The sequence below is a fragment of the Epinephelus lanceolatus genome, chromosome 18, assembly GCF_041903045.1.
Source record: "Epinephelus lanceolatus isolate andai-2023 chromosome 18, ASM4190304v1, whole genome shotgun sequence".
In the NCBI taxonomy this organism is placed as follows: Eukaryota; Metazoa; Chordata; class Actinopteri; order Perciformes; family Serranidae; genus Epinephelus; species Epinephelus lanceolatus.
Window position 1 is genome coordinate 518,173 of NC_135751.1, and position 20,069 is coordinate 538,241.

Consider the following 20,069-nt stretch of genomic DNA (forward strand, 5'->3'; position numbering starts at 1 on the left):
TGATGTAAATATTTTGCCTTTTATTTTGTTGTCAGCTTTGCTGACAGCCAGCCAGCTAGTAACGCTGTCTCGGAGATAGCATGGTGTTGCTATGGTACATGGTGGCAACTGACTTAAATTTAGCCACACTCCTAAGAAGAGGTGATCACCTACCTCCGCCTCTTCCTATAATCTCAAGCTATCCATTAAAAAGATACAGCACATGAAAAATAAGTAGAGCCCATACATCCCTTCAGGTAACTCTAAGGGGACTGCTGCAGCATGAAAGGGTCATGTACTGATTACTTTCTTACAACACATACCTGAAACAAGTTAGCTCCCCCCATGTTATTTACATTTTGAAATCTGATCATAATTCAGACAGAATCGGGACAACACTTAATAACAGCAAATGTACTTTAATTAAATAGTGGCGACTGGATACAGACTAACAAGCAGCCTCACGAGTAGCTGGTGTGCTGCTGTCGTCTCCGGGCGCTCCTCATCTTCTCAAAGCGAGCCTCCATTTCCTCCAGGACCTTTGGGGTGTAGCGGACCACCAGCTTGACTGAACCCTGGGCGGCCTTCAGTAGCTCCACAGCCTTCTCATGGTGCTCCCCCTCGACACTCTGCATGGACACAAACACCTCAGCCTCAGACCACATGCTGTGAGGGGCCAAAGCTCTGCAGGGTACTATTCCAGTCACTACATGGTTCCTTTCACTGATTAAGACACCAGTGTTCACAGCTGAGAAGTGAATTAGTTAAGTCCGCTCTGATGTAAAAACATCTTTTGATTAACATTCTTAATGATCATGTTTTGGGGTTGTCACGGATGTGATTGAACCCAAATGCAGCACTCAGAGGCAGGCAGACAGTTGGTAATGACCTTTATTTAAACACAGAATAACCAGAAACTTGAGCTGACAAAGATTCAGTTCAGCAGTTCATTCTTCAGGGCTCAGAGCCCACACACAATCTCTAGGTTCAGGGGCCAGGGAGTGGACCAGGCTGAGCAGTTCAGTTGGCAAGCAGGCAGAGTTAATAAAGAGGGGCTTACTGATGGCATAGTTTGAAAAGGGGAGGGACCTGGAACCAGAGGAGCAGTCCAGCGAAGCAGCAGAGCCGACGAGGGATGAGCAGCAGGGAAGTAGGATGCTGAAAAGTCATGGCAGGAAAACACCACACAGCCACAGGCAGATGGAAACCAGACACACAGAGGCAGAACTCATGGTCAGGGACAGACAGCTGGTGAGTTTACCAGGAAAAAGATAACGTAGACAGGTCAGGAACAAGCAGGGTTGGTACCGGGGAATCAAGCCAAGAATGAGTGCTGGAATGTCTTGCATGGAGCTGAAGAACAATCTGGCACTGAGGAAAAGGCAGCAGCTGCTGATGAGAAGCAGCTGTGTGGAGTTGTCTTGATGAGGGGGGCGTGGCTGGCAGGTAGAGTGGAAAAACACAGGGAAAGCGGGGGAGCAGGGGTGACAAACTGGCAGCTCTGAAATAGTGCTAACAGAAAAACAGACCGATTTAGAAAGAAAGAAAGCAAGAAAGAAAGCAAGAAAGAAAGAAAGAAAGAAAGAAAAATGGTGCAATTGGTTATTACCAGCAGTGCAAACAAATGGTTGTAATGAAATTATTATTAAGCTATAGAGGAGAGACTGTAGAGAGCTGTGAGTGCTCTCTGACAGACAGAGGTGAGGTTTTATGGCTTGGGGGAGTAATGATTTCCTGTATCTGTCCTCGTGACAGCGAAACTGTAACAGTCTGTTGGAGAGCTGTTGATGTCTGTCCAGTAGGCTATGTGGTGAAGAGGGTGGTCAGGATTATCCATGATGGATAACAGTTTGTTCAGTGTCCTCCTTTCCACCACTGCTTCAAATGAGTCCAGTTTGCAGCCAATCACAGAGCCAGCCTTCTTAATGAGTTTCTTAAGTCTGTTGGTCTCACTGGCTCCAATGCTGCTCCCCCAACAGACTACAGCAAAGTAAAGTGCACTGGCTACAACAGACTGGTAGAAGAGCTTCAACATCTTGCTGCACACATTGAAAGATCTCAGCTTCCTCAAGAACTAGAGTCTGCTCATCCCCTTCTTGTACACAGCATTGGTGTTGGCCTTCCAATTCAGTCAGTTGTCTATGTGGATGCAGAGGTACTTGTAGTCCTCGCCCATGGTGATGTCCTCTCTCCGTATGCACAGGGGTTGAGAAGCCGTCCTCTTCCTTCTGAAGTCAATCACCATCTCCCTAGTCTTGGCTACGTTCAGCAACAGGTGATTACTTCCAGCCCACTCCTGTGCTACTCACCACCATGTCAGACAGGACACTGCCCAGTTGGACATTTCAATCTAGGTTTGGCCTCATTTACACACATCACACAAATTCAAGTGTATCTGTATCTGGAGTTGCTTTTAATAAGAGAAAGCGTGACGACATTCTAGTCTCAGTCCCAGGTAATCAAATACTGCCACTTTGTCACGCCCCTCAAGGTCTGATACCAATGCAGTAGGTTCCTTTTAGTGTCTGTATTAGACGCACCAGGCTTTTAACTCCAGTTTTACATGCACACTAATATTCCCTTATTATTCAGAATCTGACAATATTCTGAATTTGATACAGGTCATGTAAACAGCATATTCTGTTTGGATTTTCCGAGTTAGGTCTTTTTGCGAATTAAGCATTTTCTTAAGACATGCGAGAGATGTCTGTATTATTTAGGTTTTAATAGCATTATTTGTACATGTATACCGTGCATTTAAAATATAGGCCCGTTTCCACCGCAGGAACTTCGGGGTAATTTTACGGGGCCGGGGCCGTTGGTGCGTGTCTCCACCGCAGGAACCACCCCCTAAGGACAGAGTTCCGGAACTTTTACAGGGGCTAAACAAGTCCCTGCCTCGGGGTAGGTACTCAGAACGGCCCCAAAAGACTCCTGGCTGGGGCTTGGGGATTACTTAGTGCTGACTGGATATACTTAAGGAGGGATGTGACGTGAACAGAAAGCTACAAAATAGCCGGCATTTTTAAAACTCAGCCGACGAGGGTTAGCTCGTTCATATAGCTTCCGCCGCAATGTAAAAAAACCTCACTAAATGGCCCATGAAAAAAATATTTTTTCCAGCGGATATCTTAGTTACAACATGATTGAGCTAGCAAAGCAGTTTTGTGTTGCTATGTGTGGTATTTATTCAGTTATGGGAAATCATGATGTCTAGAAAGCATCAGTAGTGGCTGCAGCTGACAGGGACAGCTCACAACAGCATCTGTTAAAAGCCTCCCGTTGTCGGATACGACATGAAACTACTCCAGCTAACTCAATCATGTTGTAACTAAGACATCCGCTGGAAAAAATATTTTTTTCACGGGCCATTTACTGAGTTATTACAGACACCGCTATCGGCTAACAGCTAACAACGTCCCTACGTCGCCCCGGTCAAAATGGTCGCACAACGATTACGTCACATCCAGAGCCCGTAACTTTACAGGAACCTTCCTCCTACTCTACTCTCTCAGTGGAGACACGGCGGTTGAGAGAGCTGAGTGAGAGGACGTTCCTGTAGTAGTTCCTGCCCCCCAAATAGTACCAGGAACTTCTTCAGTGGAAACGGGCCTTATGTGTTGCAACTGGGGTTTTTACCACAGTTTGCCAAACATGGCCTCTTGCCTATTTATGATCAGCCCTGTTGTAACACAAACCAACTAGGATTGCAACAGTGTAAGATTCTCATGGTACCATAACCATCTCAGAAAATATTGCGGTTTCATGGTATCACCGTATTACAGAATCTATAATATTATCAGTTGAAATGAGCCTTAAAGGAATGAAGGAAGGGTGGTTGAGTAAATGTTTTATTACTGTAATTGAAACTTCAAACCATTTTGTTATTGGAAGTGTGTGTAAAAATTCTTCCCTTTGAAAATAACTAAAATAAAGGGGAGATTCTCCATTCAATTGCTTTTTTTTTCATTCATTCATTTTTCGTATCCAATTATCCTGTTATGGGTCACGGGGGGGCTGGAGTCTATCCCAGCTGACATTGGGCAAGAGGCGGAGAACACCCCGGACAGACCAGCAGACTATTGCAGGACTGACACACAGAGACAGACAACCATTCATGCTCACATTTACACCTATGGCCAGATTCCAGTCACCAATTAAACTGCATGTCTTTGGACTGTGGGAACAAGCCAGAGAACCTGGAGAAAACCCACACTGACACAATGCCAACCTTTTCAAGAATGGAGGCTGAAGGAATGAAAAGGGAGACTGTGTTCACAAGGTGAAAGTCTGCCACAGGTAGGAAACTTTGAAGAAAACCCTGCTTTGATATTAAGAGGCAAAATGACAAATGGCTCCAGCTGTTCCACCTTTCCAAATTTTGATGTGATAAATGACATGTTTGGGCACTGTAATCAGATTACCGTAATCTGAGTATGCACAGCTGCATGTAAACAGTCAAATATTAATTTTTATTAGCCAAGTAAACAATTTAGTAGGAATAGAATAGAATAGAACAGACTTTATTGTCAATGTACAGGGTACAATGAAATTATGGAATTAGGAATATTGTCTTCTTCAGAATAAGGGCAAACACCTAAATATTTTGTGCATGAAAATGCACTCATTGAGGTATAAACCACTGTCCATGTCTGGTTTTGGCCAATATCGATGCCTTACACCAGCTGAAGCTGTTTTTGGTGACTGCTGGTGGTCGTGCTCTCCTTCTCTGCAGTGACACAGAAGTGTAGATTAATGCTGGCTGTGGTTACAAGTCTAACAGACATATAACTTTCAATCAAAAGAGGTTAGTGAAACAGTGCATATCAGCAGTATAATGCCTGGTTCACAATACACGACTTTTCTGCCCTTTCTGAAAGTCACTATGTCACATTACACGATTGTGGAGTCATAAAATCGTGCCGTGACTTGGCCGACAGACATGACACACTACACGATGGTACTCACCAATTATCCCCGGTCATCTTTCACAATGTGTGTGATGTCATCGGGTTATTCTTGTCCTATTTTTATTACTTTTACTATTATTCCAGTCACTGTGTCTGTTCATGTGCCAGCCGAAATGTTGTTGTAGTAACGAAAAAGCTCCACCAGATGGCAGGAGCTACATTTAAAGTACCGTACACAAACATACAAGCCACTGAATCCTCCACAAGTTCCTACAAATGTTTCACAATAAAAGCCTTTTTAGAAAATGGAGGGATTCTCTCAGCCGAGGTTATAAGGGGCTTTTAATTTGAAACAAATTCAGGAAGCGTTGAGTTTGAAATGACGGCGCGATGCATTAACTATATCAAGGCAACAGGAAAGGATAAAAAGTAAAAATATAAAAACACAGAGGGAATGACAAATAATGGCCCGTCTGCAGTTGTGGTGAGTAAAAGCCCCGCCACTATTTTTTAATTTTCTTACTTTATGTCTGTCTCCATTATGAAGAAATAACATTCTTTGCTGGCTTGATGCTGATAACAGCACTCACCAGGTTGATAAAGAGCTTCTGCTGTTTCACACCATAATTTTTCCCTTTTTACTCTGTGTGGTAACATCAGTGGTAATATCAAACCCTGGAGTGTTGTTGCCATACAGTTTCCATGGCAGCAGATTGCTCTGTGTTCCTATTGGTCAAAGTGACAGCTGTGACGGGAGCAGTCGCGAACGAGAAAAAGAAAATCAAACATGCTAGAATAGAATAGAAGTCTTTATTGTCATTGTATGCCATACACAACGAGATTGGAGATGCTACTCCTAATGGTGCATAGACACAAGAAGTGCACACATTCAACATTCCACATAAATAAAAACAGTCATTCATACATCACACATCAGTTATTAAAATCAGCAATAATAAGACATCACATAAAAAAGTCCTCAGTGCAATTTGTGCAAAGTGCAAATCAGCAATATACAGTTGGGTGAGTCCATGTGCAAAATATGCATGTATTCAGTGCTTATTTAGAATTTAGTGCAGTAATGGCCTGAGGGAAGAAGCTGTTACTGAATGTGTGTGTCTTAATGGACTGGTAGCGTCTGCCTGAGGGCAGCAGCTGAAACAGGTTATGGCCAGGGTGTGTGGAGTCTATTGCGATGTTGTTGGCTCTTTTGAGGTAGATTTTCTGTTGGAACGTCGTGAGGCGTCCCAGACGTGGCATCGGTTGTCGTCTACTATGACACGAGACGAAACGATAGATTACAGTGTACGACACTCGTAGTTCACGATCCATGCCGACACCATACATCGCTGTGTCGGGTTAGAATTGGGCTGATATCGTGTAGTGTGAACCAGGCATAATATGCACTTGTGATACCTTACTTACATTCAAATTACAAAAACAAATCCCCAGTGTGAATCAGTTTATTTTACTGTGAATCAGAAAATGGTAGGTGGGCCAACCCGGCACTCTATTGAGGGCCAGAGTCAGCCTGCAGGCCATATGATTAGTATCACTGATCTACTCAAAGTATTCTGCTAACAGCATGCAGATATTCGTCTACATCAAATTTGTTACTTTATTTAGAAAAACTGGCCTGAAAATGAGTGTGTGTACCTCCTCTCAGTGGGTCTGAGCTTCTTACCACTCCATTGACAGACAGCAGCTGGTCTCCTCTCTTCAACCCTCCTTGGCGATCGGCCACCCCACCAGGGATCACTCTGGAGATGTAGATGGGGGAATTTTGCTCTTTGCCCCCCATGATGTTAAAGCCCAGACCCTCCTCTGTCTTTGGCAGTTCCACCACCCTTGGGTGGGCATGGCCCTCACTGGCTGCAAAGGCTGCCACTGTGGCCTGGTCAAAGAAGCAACATAGAAAATGTTTCACATAAAAATGGTCATGAAAAGAGTTTAGGTGCCTTTAATCTCCAGTTACACAAAAGAATGTATCACATAAAGCTGTTTCAAATGAATATAAGATAAAATGGTTCGGACATAATGGATCTCATTTTCTGTTTGTGCTACAACAATCACAAGCAGCACTCTGACAGTTTGGTATTTTCTTGATCTTGAATTCTCTGTGTGGTATTTTGGTGTGCAGCACAGAGTTTACAGTGTAGAGGTGGGAGGAGAGGAACAAACAGGTAGGAGGTTCATTCAAATTAGGTGGTGCAAAGTAAACTGTTGGTATTTAGGTGGTAACTGAGTCTTAGAAGTTGCACTTGGAATAGACGTCTCACAACCAAGTGTCTGCTTTTGTCAAAGAAAGCACTTGCAGCAAATGTGCAACAATGATGGAATCATGCTTCAGGGATAGGTTGACATTTTTTCAGGTCTGTCTTAAAACAATACTCATTCCCATAAGTGCAATGGGAATCTTCACCCTGCTAATTCTAGCTATAAACAGATCCCTTCATAATATGAAGTCAAATCCACAGTCAAGCTGAAGTTAGACAAATCAAGTGGAGATCTCCCAAAGTTATAGTCTGTTTAGTTCACAGTTAACTGGTACAAACAAGATTTATGATCACAGCAAGCAAAAAGGGTTTTAATCTACAGAGTTGTGTGAGAGTTAAGACAGACTTAAGACTAGAATTACCACCCCACGGTTGTATGCCTCCACCCACCAGTCAAGTTTCTCTTATAGTTTCCATTCATGGCTGTGAAAACATGGATGCTTCACACACAGAAGATAAATCAGCATAGTTTCAAGATGGGCAACCAAGATTAGTGTCACCAATTAAGTATCTGACCAAATATTTTCCCTTCTGTTCCTGAGAGACACTGAATAATGCGCAGAAAAATGTTTTATGCAGAACATTATGATGACACAGTAAAGTTAACCTTTGACCTTTTGGATATAAAATGTCATCACTTCATTGTTTAATCCTATTAGACATCTGTGTGACGTTTTGTCATAATTAGCATATGAATTCTTGAGTTAGGGCCAAAAACATATTTTGTGAGGTCACACTAACCTTGACCTTTGACCCTAGACCACAAAATACAAATCAGTTTATTTTTCAGTCCAAGTGGATGTTTGCATCAAATTTAAAGAAATTTCTCTTAAGGTGATTTTTTTAAGGTGATTTTGAGATATCACATTCATGAGAATGAGAGAGATTCAAGGTCACCTTGACCTTTGACCACTGAAATCCAATCAGTTCATCACTGAGTCCAAGTGAACGTTTTTTTTTGTTTTGTTTTTAATTTATTTAGACAAAACAATACATAACTCACCAAATACAAATAAAAAAAATAAATAAACACAAATCAGACATAACTCACACTAAAACAAACACACGCCTTAACATATATCATGACAATGTATATCAGCAGGCCTAACCACCTAAATAAGCAACAAAAACCATTAACAGTAGAGGTAGAAAAAACAAAACAAAAATAAAACATATTTCAAATCAATACAAACTATTACCAGCCTTGTACTTCAATAAACCTGTCCCACCTTTCCTAATATTTTTCAACATCCCCACATAAATTTCAATGAACTGATTATACTTCATAAGTTTCCCCTCTTCACACACAATATCATTTATAAACCAAACACCATGATCAAAAACATTCTTTCAAAATATTGGTTTCCCTTCAATTACAATATTTGAGTTTAACCTTATTATTTGCTGTAAGATTTCATCTTGACTTTCTGGAGGATGAAACTGAAAGCATAACCAGCACTGAATAGCTTCCTTTAAAAACACAGATACATTTCCAATTAGATTATTCACACAATGTATATGATTTTGCTGAATCTGTAAAAAAGGATATAATCGTTTTTGAAACAATGGATGGGTACTTTCCAGTAATTTACATGAAAACCAGTCTTCGTTCAAATATAATTTTTTAACAAAGGAGGCCTTCAAAGAGAAGCATAGGGCCTCCAGATTTAATAATTTTAACCCACCATGTTCATAGTTATTATAAAGGACTCCTCTTTTGATCCTCTCTGGTTTATTACCCCAGAGGAATTCAAAAATCTTCTGTTCATAACACTTAAAAAAGGACCGCGATGGAGTTGGGAGGGACATAAATGGATAAATAAACTGTGGCACAATCAAAAAATTAACTAGGGAAATTTTCCCATAAAGTGTTAATGTTCTTCCCTTCCATGGCTGTAAGATTTTATCTATCTTGCTCAACTTGTTATTGTAATTTATTGTACAAACATCGTCTAGTTTCTCTGGAATCACAACACCCAAAACATTAACTAGCTCATCAGTCCAGACAATTGGCAATTTACATGCCGTTTTATAATTTGTACCTTTAAGTCCATCAATCCTAAGTATTTTACATTTTTCATAATTTGGTTTCAAACCAGAATACTGTGAAAAAAGTTGCAAAAATTCAAGAAGAGTTTGCAAACAAGAAGGTTTTGGACTTAGCAGGAAGCTAGTGTCTGCATACATTGATATTTTTGTTTCCATATTTCCAACTTCAAGCCCCTCTATGTCCACGTTACACCTTACTTTAATGGCTAGTATTTCCATAGCAATTATAAATAAAAATGGTGACAAAGGGCATCCTTGTTTGACTCCTCTTGATAAAGGCACTGACTTAGAAATATAACCATTATTAATAATCCTACATCTAGTATCCTTATATAATACTTTAACCCAATTAATCAACGATTTTCCAAAATTAAAAAAGTCCAAGCTTTCAAAAATAAAATCTAAAGTAATCTATCAAAGGCTTTCTCCAAATAAACAATAAATATTAACCCATTTTTGTTATTTAACTCATAGTTTTCAATAATCTCCAACAACTGTCTGATATTATTACCAATATAGCGACCCTGTAAAAATCCTGATTGATCTTGATGAATAATGCTTGTCAGCACATTCTTCATTCTATGAGCTATACATTTAGCAAGTATCTTAGCATCATAGCATTGGAGTGTTATTGGTCTCCAATTCTTAAGATTCACTGGGTCCTTGGATTGACCACTGGGTTCTTGCTTGAGTAACAAGGAAATAAGCCTGTCTTTCTGAGAATCAGTCAAATACCCAGCATTATAAGAAAAATTAAAACAAGAAAGTAATGGTTCATTAACCAAATCAAAAAATTTCTGATAGACCTCAATGGGTATTCCATCTATTCCAGGTGTTTTCCCTGGTTTAAAGGCCATTACAGCAGAAAAAAGTTCTTCTGTAATCAAACCCTCACATGATTGTTTCTGCGTAATGCTTAATTTTCTTTCACAGATTTGTGGGAAAATTTTTTTGAAAACTACTCAGAGGTTGCAACTGAAATGAAAATATCTTAGTAAAATAATTTTCTGTCTCACTTAGAATATCTGTCTGTGTGAACAGTACTTCTCCATTATTCAAAGTTAATTTGGAGATATTTTTTTAGATATTCTGAAGATTCAAGAAAAGTTTTGAACATTTTTCACCTTTCTCCATCCACTCTGCCCTTTTGTAATCATAACTTCTTAACAAACGTTTCCCCACTAAATCATATAATTCATTTTTTCATCAGTTGAACTATCGATATTAAGACTCAACTTTTCAATCTCTGCAGCTATTGTTTGTTCTTTCAATCTCCTTTGTTTTTTTTCCAGGAAGCATAAGCAATTGCATGTCCTCTAAAACAACATTTGAATGCTTCCCAAACTAATAAAGGACTTGCTGTACCGATATTACATACAAAAAAATCATTAATAAATCTCCTAGTCTTGCTAACAAATTCTTCATCTTGAAGAAGACTTTGATTAAACTTCCAATACCCTGGTCCACGTACATTTTCACACATTAAAAGATTTAATCTACAATTATGATCAAACCGTAATTTATCCTCTATTGATATGTCAGTTACTTTAGATGTAAGAGAAAGGATATTAAGAAGAAATCAATTCTACTCGCCTGATTTTGCCTTCTCCAAGTATATCTTATTAAATTTGGATTTTTAAATCTCCAAATATCAACTAAATCTAAAGCATCCATATGGTTATGAATTTTTTTAAGGGCATGTGGATGAGAGTTAATTGGCGGATTTCCTTTTCGATCTACCGTGCTATTCAAAGCTATATTATAGTCTCCCACCATAATAATTTTCTCCTCTATATCCTGCAACTTATTAAATATATATATAAATATATCATCTGTATTGGGTCCATACAAATTCAAAATACACAACTTCTCTCCTTGAACAATTACATCTGAGCAAATGAATCTGAGCATATAGAACATAACTGAAAATTAAATTGCTTCTTAAAAACAATCATAACACCTTTTGAATTTCTCTGACCATGTGAAAAGTAAATTGGGCCATCCCACTCCTTCTTCCAACTAATTTCATCTAACTCGATAGAATGCGTTCCTGTAAACAGAAAATATCTTGTTTTTTTTCCTTGAGCCATGAAAAAATAATACACCCTTTTTTTACGATCTGAAAGACCATTACAGTTATAGCTGGCAATTCCTATTTCTTCATTAACGATACTAACTCATTAAGTACTTATGTTCTAGTATATCTTTATTAATCTACCCTCTCTCCCCAGGAGGAAAGAGATACAAAAAATAACAATAAAGGAATAACAAAAACAAAATTTCAAATTCTCCCTTTTGGTTAAGCCTGATGCACCATCCTGAATAATCAAAAACATAAAACATTAATAGTGACAAAAACATTAACACAAAACACCTAATCTAAAAACAATGCAGTCCATTTCCCATGGGTTAGCTCTTGTCTCAGTCCCAATATAGATTATAGTCCAACATTTAAGAAAAGACTGAGTCAATGAAAAAGAAAAAAAAAAAAGAAGTGATGAAGCATCCAAAATAAAGCTCTCATCTAGCGTGGTTTTAAACATATCCTTAAGATATTTTTCATCATGTGGTTGTATTACTATGGGGATGGTGTGTAAACAACACTTTTAACCTATCCTAACACAAGGCAGCGGTGACATCATAGACCTGCACCTTTTCTGTGTGCTTACCCCGATCCATCACCTCTGTAAAGTTCGCCATTTACATAGAGTTTATCAACCACAAGACAAACTTTTTGTCCCTTCTGTTTTAAGGAGTTCATGACTGGAATAAGCTTGCGTCACTTCTTAACCACTTCTGCTGGATATTCATTGCTCAAGTAGAAACAGGAACCTTTTAGTTCTCTGCTGAGCCCCAGGACTTTATCCTTAAACTTGGAGTTGATGAATTTAACGAGAGGTCTCGGTTTACCTTGATCTTTACGTTGTCCAAGCTTGTGTACTCGTTCCAGCTGGATTTTTTTAACTTCTTCCTCCGGAATACCGAGTCGATCCTGCATGAAATTCCTCGCAAGCACCTCCGACGTTTTGTAAGTTTCCTTCTGGGTTTCTTCTATTCCCATAATCAGCAGGTTGTTCCTCATGCTCCGGCACTGAAGGTCCAACAGCGTCAGCTTGAGTTTTGCATTTTCATTCGCCAGGGTTGTTGTTACATTTTTGAAATGCACAATGCCGTCCTTCAGTACTTTCTGTTCTTTTTTAACTTCTTCCATGAGAGCGTTGGTGTACTCCACTGACTGTTTTAGCTCCGAGACATCAGACTTTAAATCCTTTAAGATATCCAGTTTTTGAAGCTGGTTAGAGATACCATGCAACATCTCTCGGTCCTCGGCAGTAAAAGTAAAGTTATCATCTGAGTCACTTGAGGTCAACATATCTCGGCCTCGCTTTGAATCCGGTTGTTTACTTCTTGGCATTGTTCCCCATCTCAAGAAATCAGATGAAAGTCAAAACTTTAGCGGCACAGCCGAAGTGTAGCGTACGCAGAGACTTTAAACCATGCGGCATCCTACGGCGTCTGTAAAAGGAGGGCTCGCAAGACAAAGGCTGAAGGCTCACCTTTTCTTTTGAGCATAAATATAGTTTGTTCTTTCCTTCTTAATTTACCAGTCGCCGTTGTTGTTACGTTGAACGACACCACTTACATATAGGCTAATAGAGCGTCATTTTCTCAGCCAATATATGTTAAATTTGGGACGAGCTGATTGAACTGATTCAGCCACTATACCTCATGGCGGCCATGTCCGTCCCCTGTCCAAGTCAACGTTTGTGCAAATTCGAGGAAATTCCCTCAAGGCATTCTTGAGATATCGCGTTCACGAGAACAGGACGAATGAATATACATACCGATAACATAATGCTTCCTGATGATCCACTAAATTATTACTTGTAGCCAGTCTGCTCCAAGTGAGTATTGCACCCATACTTAGGAGGGTAAAATGTCATGGAGGCCTCGTAATCTGAACCAAAATGGCAAACTCTTAACTGCCTCCCTCATTGTCAGCTGCAGCGCATTAGCTTCTCTTCTTTCTTCCCCCTGCACAATATAAGCCTTAGACAAGGTCACCCCCGGGATGGTTTCGAATAATGAATGAATGAATGAATGACTGAATGAATGTTTTTGTCAGTGGGTTTCCTAAAGAAATAAAGAATTGTAGCCCCAGAGCACAGTGACATCTGCTGTGTTTACCTTGATTAAATCACATGCACATGACAACAGGCTGCTACACAATAACCACACACACCTCTGCGAGAGTACATATATTAATCACCACACCCTCTGATCTCTTTTGATTTTAAGGTTCTCCTGTCTGTTTACAAAGTCCTTACTGGCCTGGCCCCGTCCTACATCGCAGAGCTCCTAACCCCTTATTTTCCCCCCAGGTCCCTCAGGTCAGCTGACCTGTGCCTGTGTGTGTAGTGTCTCTAAATGCATGAGCTGTATACCTGACAGTCATGTTGCCTCTCATGTATGTATTTTTAGCAACTTATTGCTTTTGTACAGCACTTTGGTCAACATGAGTTGTTTTTAAATGTGCTTTATAAATAAACTGAGCTGAGTTGAAAATTGAGTTTTTCCACTACACCCAGCACTTTTGCATTTGTGCTGCTAAACCAAAATAGTAGGCGAGCTTGTAGATGCTCAAATAGTCCAGTGCACCAAAGACCTACCACTGTGTGCTGGTTGCTGTGCTTTTTCAACTAAAATAGGATCTGATGTCTCTGAAACAATGCCTCTTGTGTAATAGTGAAGTGCTCTTCAGTTGTCAGTTTGTGTGCAATACCTTGGCAGTAGCCTGTGCTCGCACCTCTGGTCCTCCAGCAATGTCCAGAGTGTCATATAGCTGCTCATATACCTGGGGGACGACAGGGCAGAGCACAGATGAGTCAGACCAACATATGAGTGCAGTAAAATGATATAATGGATAAACAGGTCATCATCTATCACACAGTATCACCAACATCCAAGACAAAGAGTTAAACCTTTGAGTAACAAAGCTGTATATTGGCCCAAGAAGTTTAATGATTAGTACTTTGATGTGTGAGTTTTCATGATAAATATGAGGTTAAAGAAGTATTTCACTGCTGAAGAGAAGGTTTTCTTTTCTTAAAACTGGGCTGGGCTGGGTTGTCTGTGCAGTCGAAAGATGCAAATACTTTTGTAATTGGTGCAACATGACCACAGAAAACAGAGATGGAGCTGTGACATTCACTTATACCAAAGAGGCAGAAAACCTACAACTACCAGAATGCACTGCACCACACTAGACCAATAAACACCTGCTGGTGGGGGATGTAATGTGAGATGCTGGTAATAAACAATCTCATCTTACGGTTAAACAATAAGCTAAAGGTTTGAAGTGAGATATAAGCCATGCAGTAACAGAATCTTGGTTTATGTTTTAAGTTTTACAGTTTGATCTGAGTTTGAGACAGAGAGAGAGGGGCATCTCTCTTTCTCGATCTACTTATATACTCTTCATGCAGAGGTACAATCTGTATTTGGAGCAACACTCCTAGAGCCTGGGAAAATCCGACTTTGAGCTGGGCAAGATGGAGGGAAGTTTACCACAGCTCATTTCCACATACTACCCAGTCTGTTATGATACATAGCTGGCTGAAAATCAGCAAAGTATCCATTTAACAGTGGTTTAAAGAGGTAGTTAATAGTTAGGTAGGTAATAGTTTAAACAGTTGGAAACACAGTCACTTGCTTTTTTTATTCGGAGAGTGAGGAGAGAGGATGAATATCAGTCTGATGTCTGTATGTTGAGCACAGAGCTGAGGTCAGGGTGTGGTTAGCATCAGCTTCACATAAAGACTGGAAGCAGGAGGAAACATGAAGCCTGGCTCTGTCCACAGTGAGAAAGTAATGCACTAAAGCTCACTAATTAACATGCTATATCTTATTTGTTGATTATTTTACTTAAACTGATTAAATACTTGTTTATTTGAATTATGGATGTCAGTTTCGGTTCATTTTGCTTTCAACAGCCCAACATCCATCAACCAGTAACTAATCGGGTCCATTTTTAAGTGAAAAAAAAAAAAAAGCAAAATGAAATGAAATATGAGAGGCCTTTGCTTTTAGTCAGGTGCTCCATTGAATAAGAGAGCTTTAGCACCACATTACAAAGCACCTTCTGTTTCAAAGTGGTAATATTTTAATGTTTTGTGGTGTAAATATTTTGTCTCTTCTTTTTTGCTGGCTCTGCTGATGGACCACTGGCTAGCTGTGTTAACATGTGAAACACAGTTGTCGCTGCCCCTCCTTCAGTCTCCACTTGTTAGCTGACAGTAGCCATGGCCACTTTGCACTGCTTACCACTCTAGTCTAGTGGTAAGCAGGCACTGCTCATTTGGCATTTACAGGAGGTAATACTGTAAATGCCAGTGCCAATGTGGGGTGGAGTTGCTGTGGAAACATGGTAACCACCCTCTGGTCTCCACCTAGGTCACCCCTGTTTCATTTTGAGCTGCAAACCCCCTTTAACATTGTTGACTATGTTAGCACCATGAGCTGTGCTGACACTGCTTAACTCCGGTCCCCCTTATAAAAAAATCACACCTGTCCCCTTCGGGATGTTTTTCGTCCTTGTTGAAAAACAACCATAAAAATATTAAATATTAATATTTTTTCTACTTTTTTTGCTTAAATCTTTTAACCAACTCATACTCAGATTATACATATCAAATATTCATTCATTTTGAGGATTTTTAACCCTTTATATGCCATTTTCTTTACATGAATTCACTGTTACTTTTATGAAAAAAACATGAATTATGAATTACTTTCTATATAATAAATGTTGGATGGAATTTTTTTTTTCTAATTATCACAGTCTGGGATATGTGAATGATTAATAATAACAACACCAATTTTGATGCATTATTATTTTTTGTGCAGTTTCAATTTTTCAATAAACACCGACACTGTCCTTGTTGAAAAACAACATAACAATATTAAATATTAATATTTTTTTTCTACTTTTTTTTGCTTAAATCTTTTAACCAACTCCTATTCAGATTATACATACCAAATATTCATTGTGTGTGTGTGTGTGTGTGTGTGTGTGTATGTATGTGTATAAGAGAGAGAGAGAGAGAGAGGGAGAGGGAGAGAGAGAGAGAGAGAGAGAGAGATGGAGAAAACAGTAATGTAAACTTGCAGCAACCTGCAGCTCATAATTTGCAATTTTTAGCTACACAATTACACACATGTACATGCACACACACACACACACACACACACACAATATTTCTTTAGTATCCATACAGCCACAGCCCCCAGACATCCATATCAACACTAACCTAGCATTTATTTTAATTTTTTTTTGCAACAATGGCTCCCAAACCACAATAATGAAAACACAGAAGAAAAATACAGGCAATTTTACTGCTTATTATTTAGTGTGTGTTTGCTCTGCTGGGGAAGCAGGAGAAAATGTATGATTCAGCTGGATTTTAGTAAAAACTTCCATTTTGATCCCCTAACTCTGGAATGCATGACTAATATCATCAAATTCATGTTTCTAAGTTGCCATGAGGATGTGATGAACAAATACAGAATTTATGGTTTTACATTTAGCTATATTTTCACATAGGGATTTTACACTGCGTATTTTGAGTCCATGTACACACACGCACACAAACTAATATTGCAATATTTTTATACAGACCACACTATCACATCCTTATGAGCACAGCAAGACCATTTTTTGACCTACTCTGCATTTGCCCACCCTGTTAGGGGCCTATAGTGCTTCAAGTGCCAAACCAGGAATTGTATTGAAAAGACAGCAGGGCCCAAAAAATGGAAATTGGCCCCATCTGGTTTTTTTTCTTTTTTTCCTGGAATTTCTCAATTATGTGATCAATAAAGGTGTATCTTATCTTATCTTATCTTATCTTTTACCATTCTTGGGTCTCTTTAACCAACCTGACTGCCAGAGATAGAAAAAAAAAATCATGTTTTTTATGTAAATTGAAGGGGAATCAAAAAATGTCGTTTTAATGGGTTTCAATGGGGATGGTTTTCGTCCGAGAGGGCAAGGTGTTGTAAAAGGTTGCCATCTGTGTATTTTAGGCCTGATTTAGGAGCGGCTTTAAAATTTCAAAATATCACCAAAAATAAGGTTTCTGACCAAATGTCATGCTATATGCATGAACACAGCCAAGTTATCAAAAAATAAAAACTGAAAAATGACTGAAAAGGACGTTTTCCGTCCGAGCGGGACCGGAGGGTTAAAGTGCTAACAGAGTTATCAGTGATAACATATCTTCGTTAACAATGCTAAAGAGGGTTTGTAGCTCAATACTGAAACTCTTGCTCACTGGCACAAGCTGGGGGGAGCCTGGGGAGTAGGGTTGCAACGGTATGAGATTTTCATGGTACAATAACCATCAGAAAATATCACAGTAGCATGGTATGACAGAATTATTATTATCAGTCAGAATGACCCTTAAAGGAATGTTTTATTACTATTATTGAAACTTAAAATATTTTTTAATAAAAAGTCTCCCTTTTAGAAACTTTGCAAAACTCAAGTCCATCAGCTCTCACAATGAGATGAAAACTATAACCACTGCATTAATCACCTCAAGGCTGGACTATTGCAACTCTCTGTACCTGGGTGTCGGCCAGTCATCTTTGTCTCATTTGCAGCTGGTGCAGAACGCTGCAGCGAGACTCCTTACTGGTGCCAGAAAAAGAGACAACATTACACCAGTGCTAGCGTCCCTGCACTGGCTACTAGAGATGTTCCTAGTGACTAATTTCCCTGTCGACTAAAGGAAAATATTAATTAAGACTAGTCAACTAGTCTAAAAAAGGAAAACACTCAGAAAACAGTCCAAATTTAGCACAATTTATTGTTAAGTATTTGTAACATTGTCCCAAAAAATAGTGTGTACATTAAGAGCTCTTTGAAGGCTTTAATCACAATCTTTAACAACCACGTCAGATTTTAAATGCCGCTGAAGTACGAGACACTTTGCGCCGTGTGGTATTAATGTGAACATAACGGCAACTCAGTCAAAAGTTAACCACTAAAATAACATCTAAAATTAAAGCTGCAAGCAGCGATGAACGGGCCGTTGCAGTCCACGTGCGTCGGGGCATGCTGTCGTCGGGGGGGCATGCACCTAGAAGTCTTGTCAGCTGTAATAAATAAAAAAATAAACGTTATCTCTTACTTACATTTCCAGTATACAGGTAGGCACCCAACCCACGCATGTATTTTTCCAAAAAGTAGAAGCTGAATACATGCCCAATAGTTCAAGGTCTTCTGACTCTTTAAAAGTTGACATGGTGTCTCTAGCTCAAAGTATGAGGGACAAGAAGAGGTTGAAAGTCAATGAGTTTTGAAGAGGATTTGAAGATTTTCCAATTTACTTCCATTCACACTAATTAGACTGCCACCAGAAGGCCACCTATTGGCCGATTTGCACCGGGCCGTGGAATAAAATCAACAAAAGTATTGTGGTAATCAGACTGTATTTGGTCAAGATATGAAAGACTTTCTGTTTTGAAAACAATGTGCAGGAATTTGTTGTTTTATATTTTGGGCGTTTTTTGGACTATCAAAATTCTTTTAATAACTTTTTGTCAGAAGGGTCCACAGATGCTTCATGCAAAGTTTGGTGCAAATCAGTCATATTGCCTAGGAGGAGTTCGAAAAAGTAGGTTTTTCATTTGTCGCGATTTAGCAAATGGAGAGTTACTGCAAAAGTGGGCGTGGCTTACACCACACAATTCAGCTGAATTCAGAGAACACGTAAATAGAAGGTTTAACAATGTGCGACATATTATGTGGGAGTTATTAGCCAAAAACGCTTTTGCATTGAAAATAGCGCCACCTGCTGGTCATTTTTGGTGTGTGAGTTACAGGGGCCAGTGTATACCACCCCTATCAATTTTATTTCCATGAGTGTTATGGTGTTGGCACAGTGCCAAATATTAAATTAGACGGCCACCAGAGCGCCACCTAGTGGTGGATCGTTAAGTCCTTTGTCAGATATCCTCAGGAGGGCATTGACAATAATTATACCAAGTTTCGTGTTAATCCGCCCAACCAATGTTGAGATATAAAATACTTCAATTTAAAGAGTGCCACCTGGTGGTCATCGCCTGACATTTTGCACAGAGCCTCAGGGGCTCATGGGGAAGTGATAACCTGAGTTTCATGTCATTCGGATACACCAATGTGGAGATATGCAGCACTTCCTGTTTAGATCGAAATCTGCAGGAATTTGCTATTTAATAACTTATTGTTTAATAAGTATTGTTTGGAATATCGAAATTCTTTTAATAACTTTTTGTCGAGAGGGTCCACAGATGCTGTGTGCAAAGTTTCATGCCAATCGGTGAAATTGCCTGGGAGGAGTTCGAAAAAGTAGGTTTGTGACATTTTGCGAATTTGCGGAAAAAAACGGTAGGCGGAAATGGCCGTGGCCTATACCACAAGATTCAGCACAATTCACTGAACGCGTGGACAGAGGCGGCCTTTGGCATCAGGGGGCCCGTTTCAATACTTAATATGGGGCCCTACCACATAAAACATAAACATAATTATGTTTGCCAGCTACACATCCTGTGTCCGTGACGCATTATAAGCTGAAAGAACGCAGTAAAGTCATCCATGTGTCCCAAGGACGCACATATTTTCCCATGTAAAATGATACATTGTGACCAAGTGTTAAAATCATAACCAGGGCAAGAAACCGGGACTCAGCAGAAAAGGCGAGGATTCAGGTTGGTTTGCAACAAATAAGGATATGGATACTTTATTGTCCCTTACAATCCCCTCAAATTAAATTAACATCAAAAATAATGAGTGCTCCGCATTATTTTTGTC

The 20,069-nt window shown here is 39.5% G+C and overlaps 1 protein-coding gene across 3 annotated transcripts in view; it reads right to left on the reverse strand.

Annotated features, from left to right (window-relative positions):
- The window catches only part of lin7b (lin-7 homolog B (C. elegans)), a 43,104-nt gene that overhangs the window by 1,163 nt on the left and 21,872 nt on the right, over positions 1-20,069 (reverse strand). The window contains exons 3-5 of one of the 3 annotated variants that reach the window (XM_033645094.2): positions 13,998-14,069; positions 6,574-6,783; positions 445-608 (exon numbers count right to left, since the gene is read on the reverse strand). In XM_033645094.2, the coding sequence (XP_033500985.1) occupies positions 445-608; positions 6,574-6,783; positions 13,998-14,069 (446 nt within the window). Of the gene's footprint in view, positions 1-444; positions 609-852; positions 4,709-6,545; positions 6,784-13,997; positions 14,070-20,069 lie in introns of those variants that run through there. The other 2 variants (XM_033645095.2, XM_033645096.2) reach the window with 2 other exon arrangements.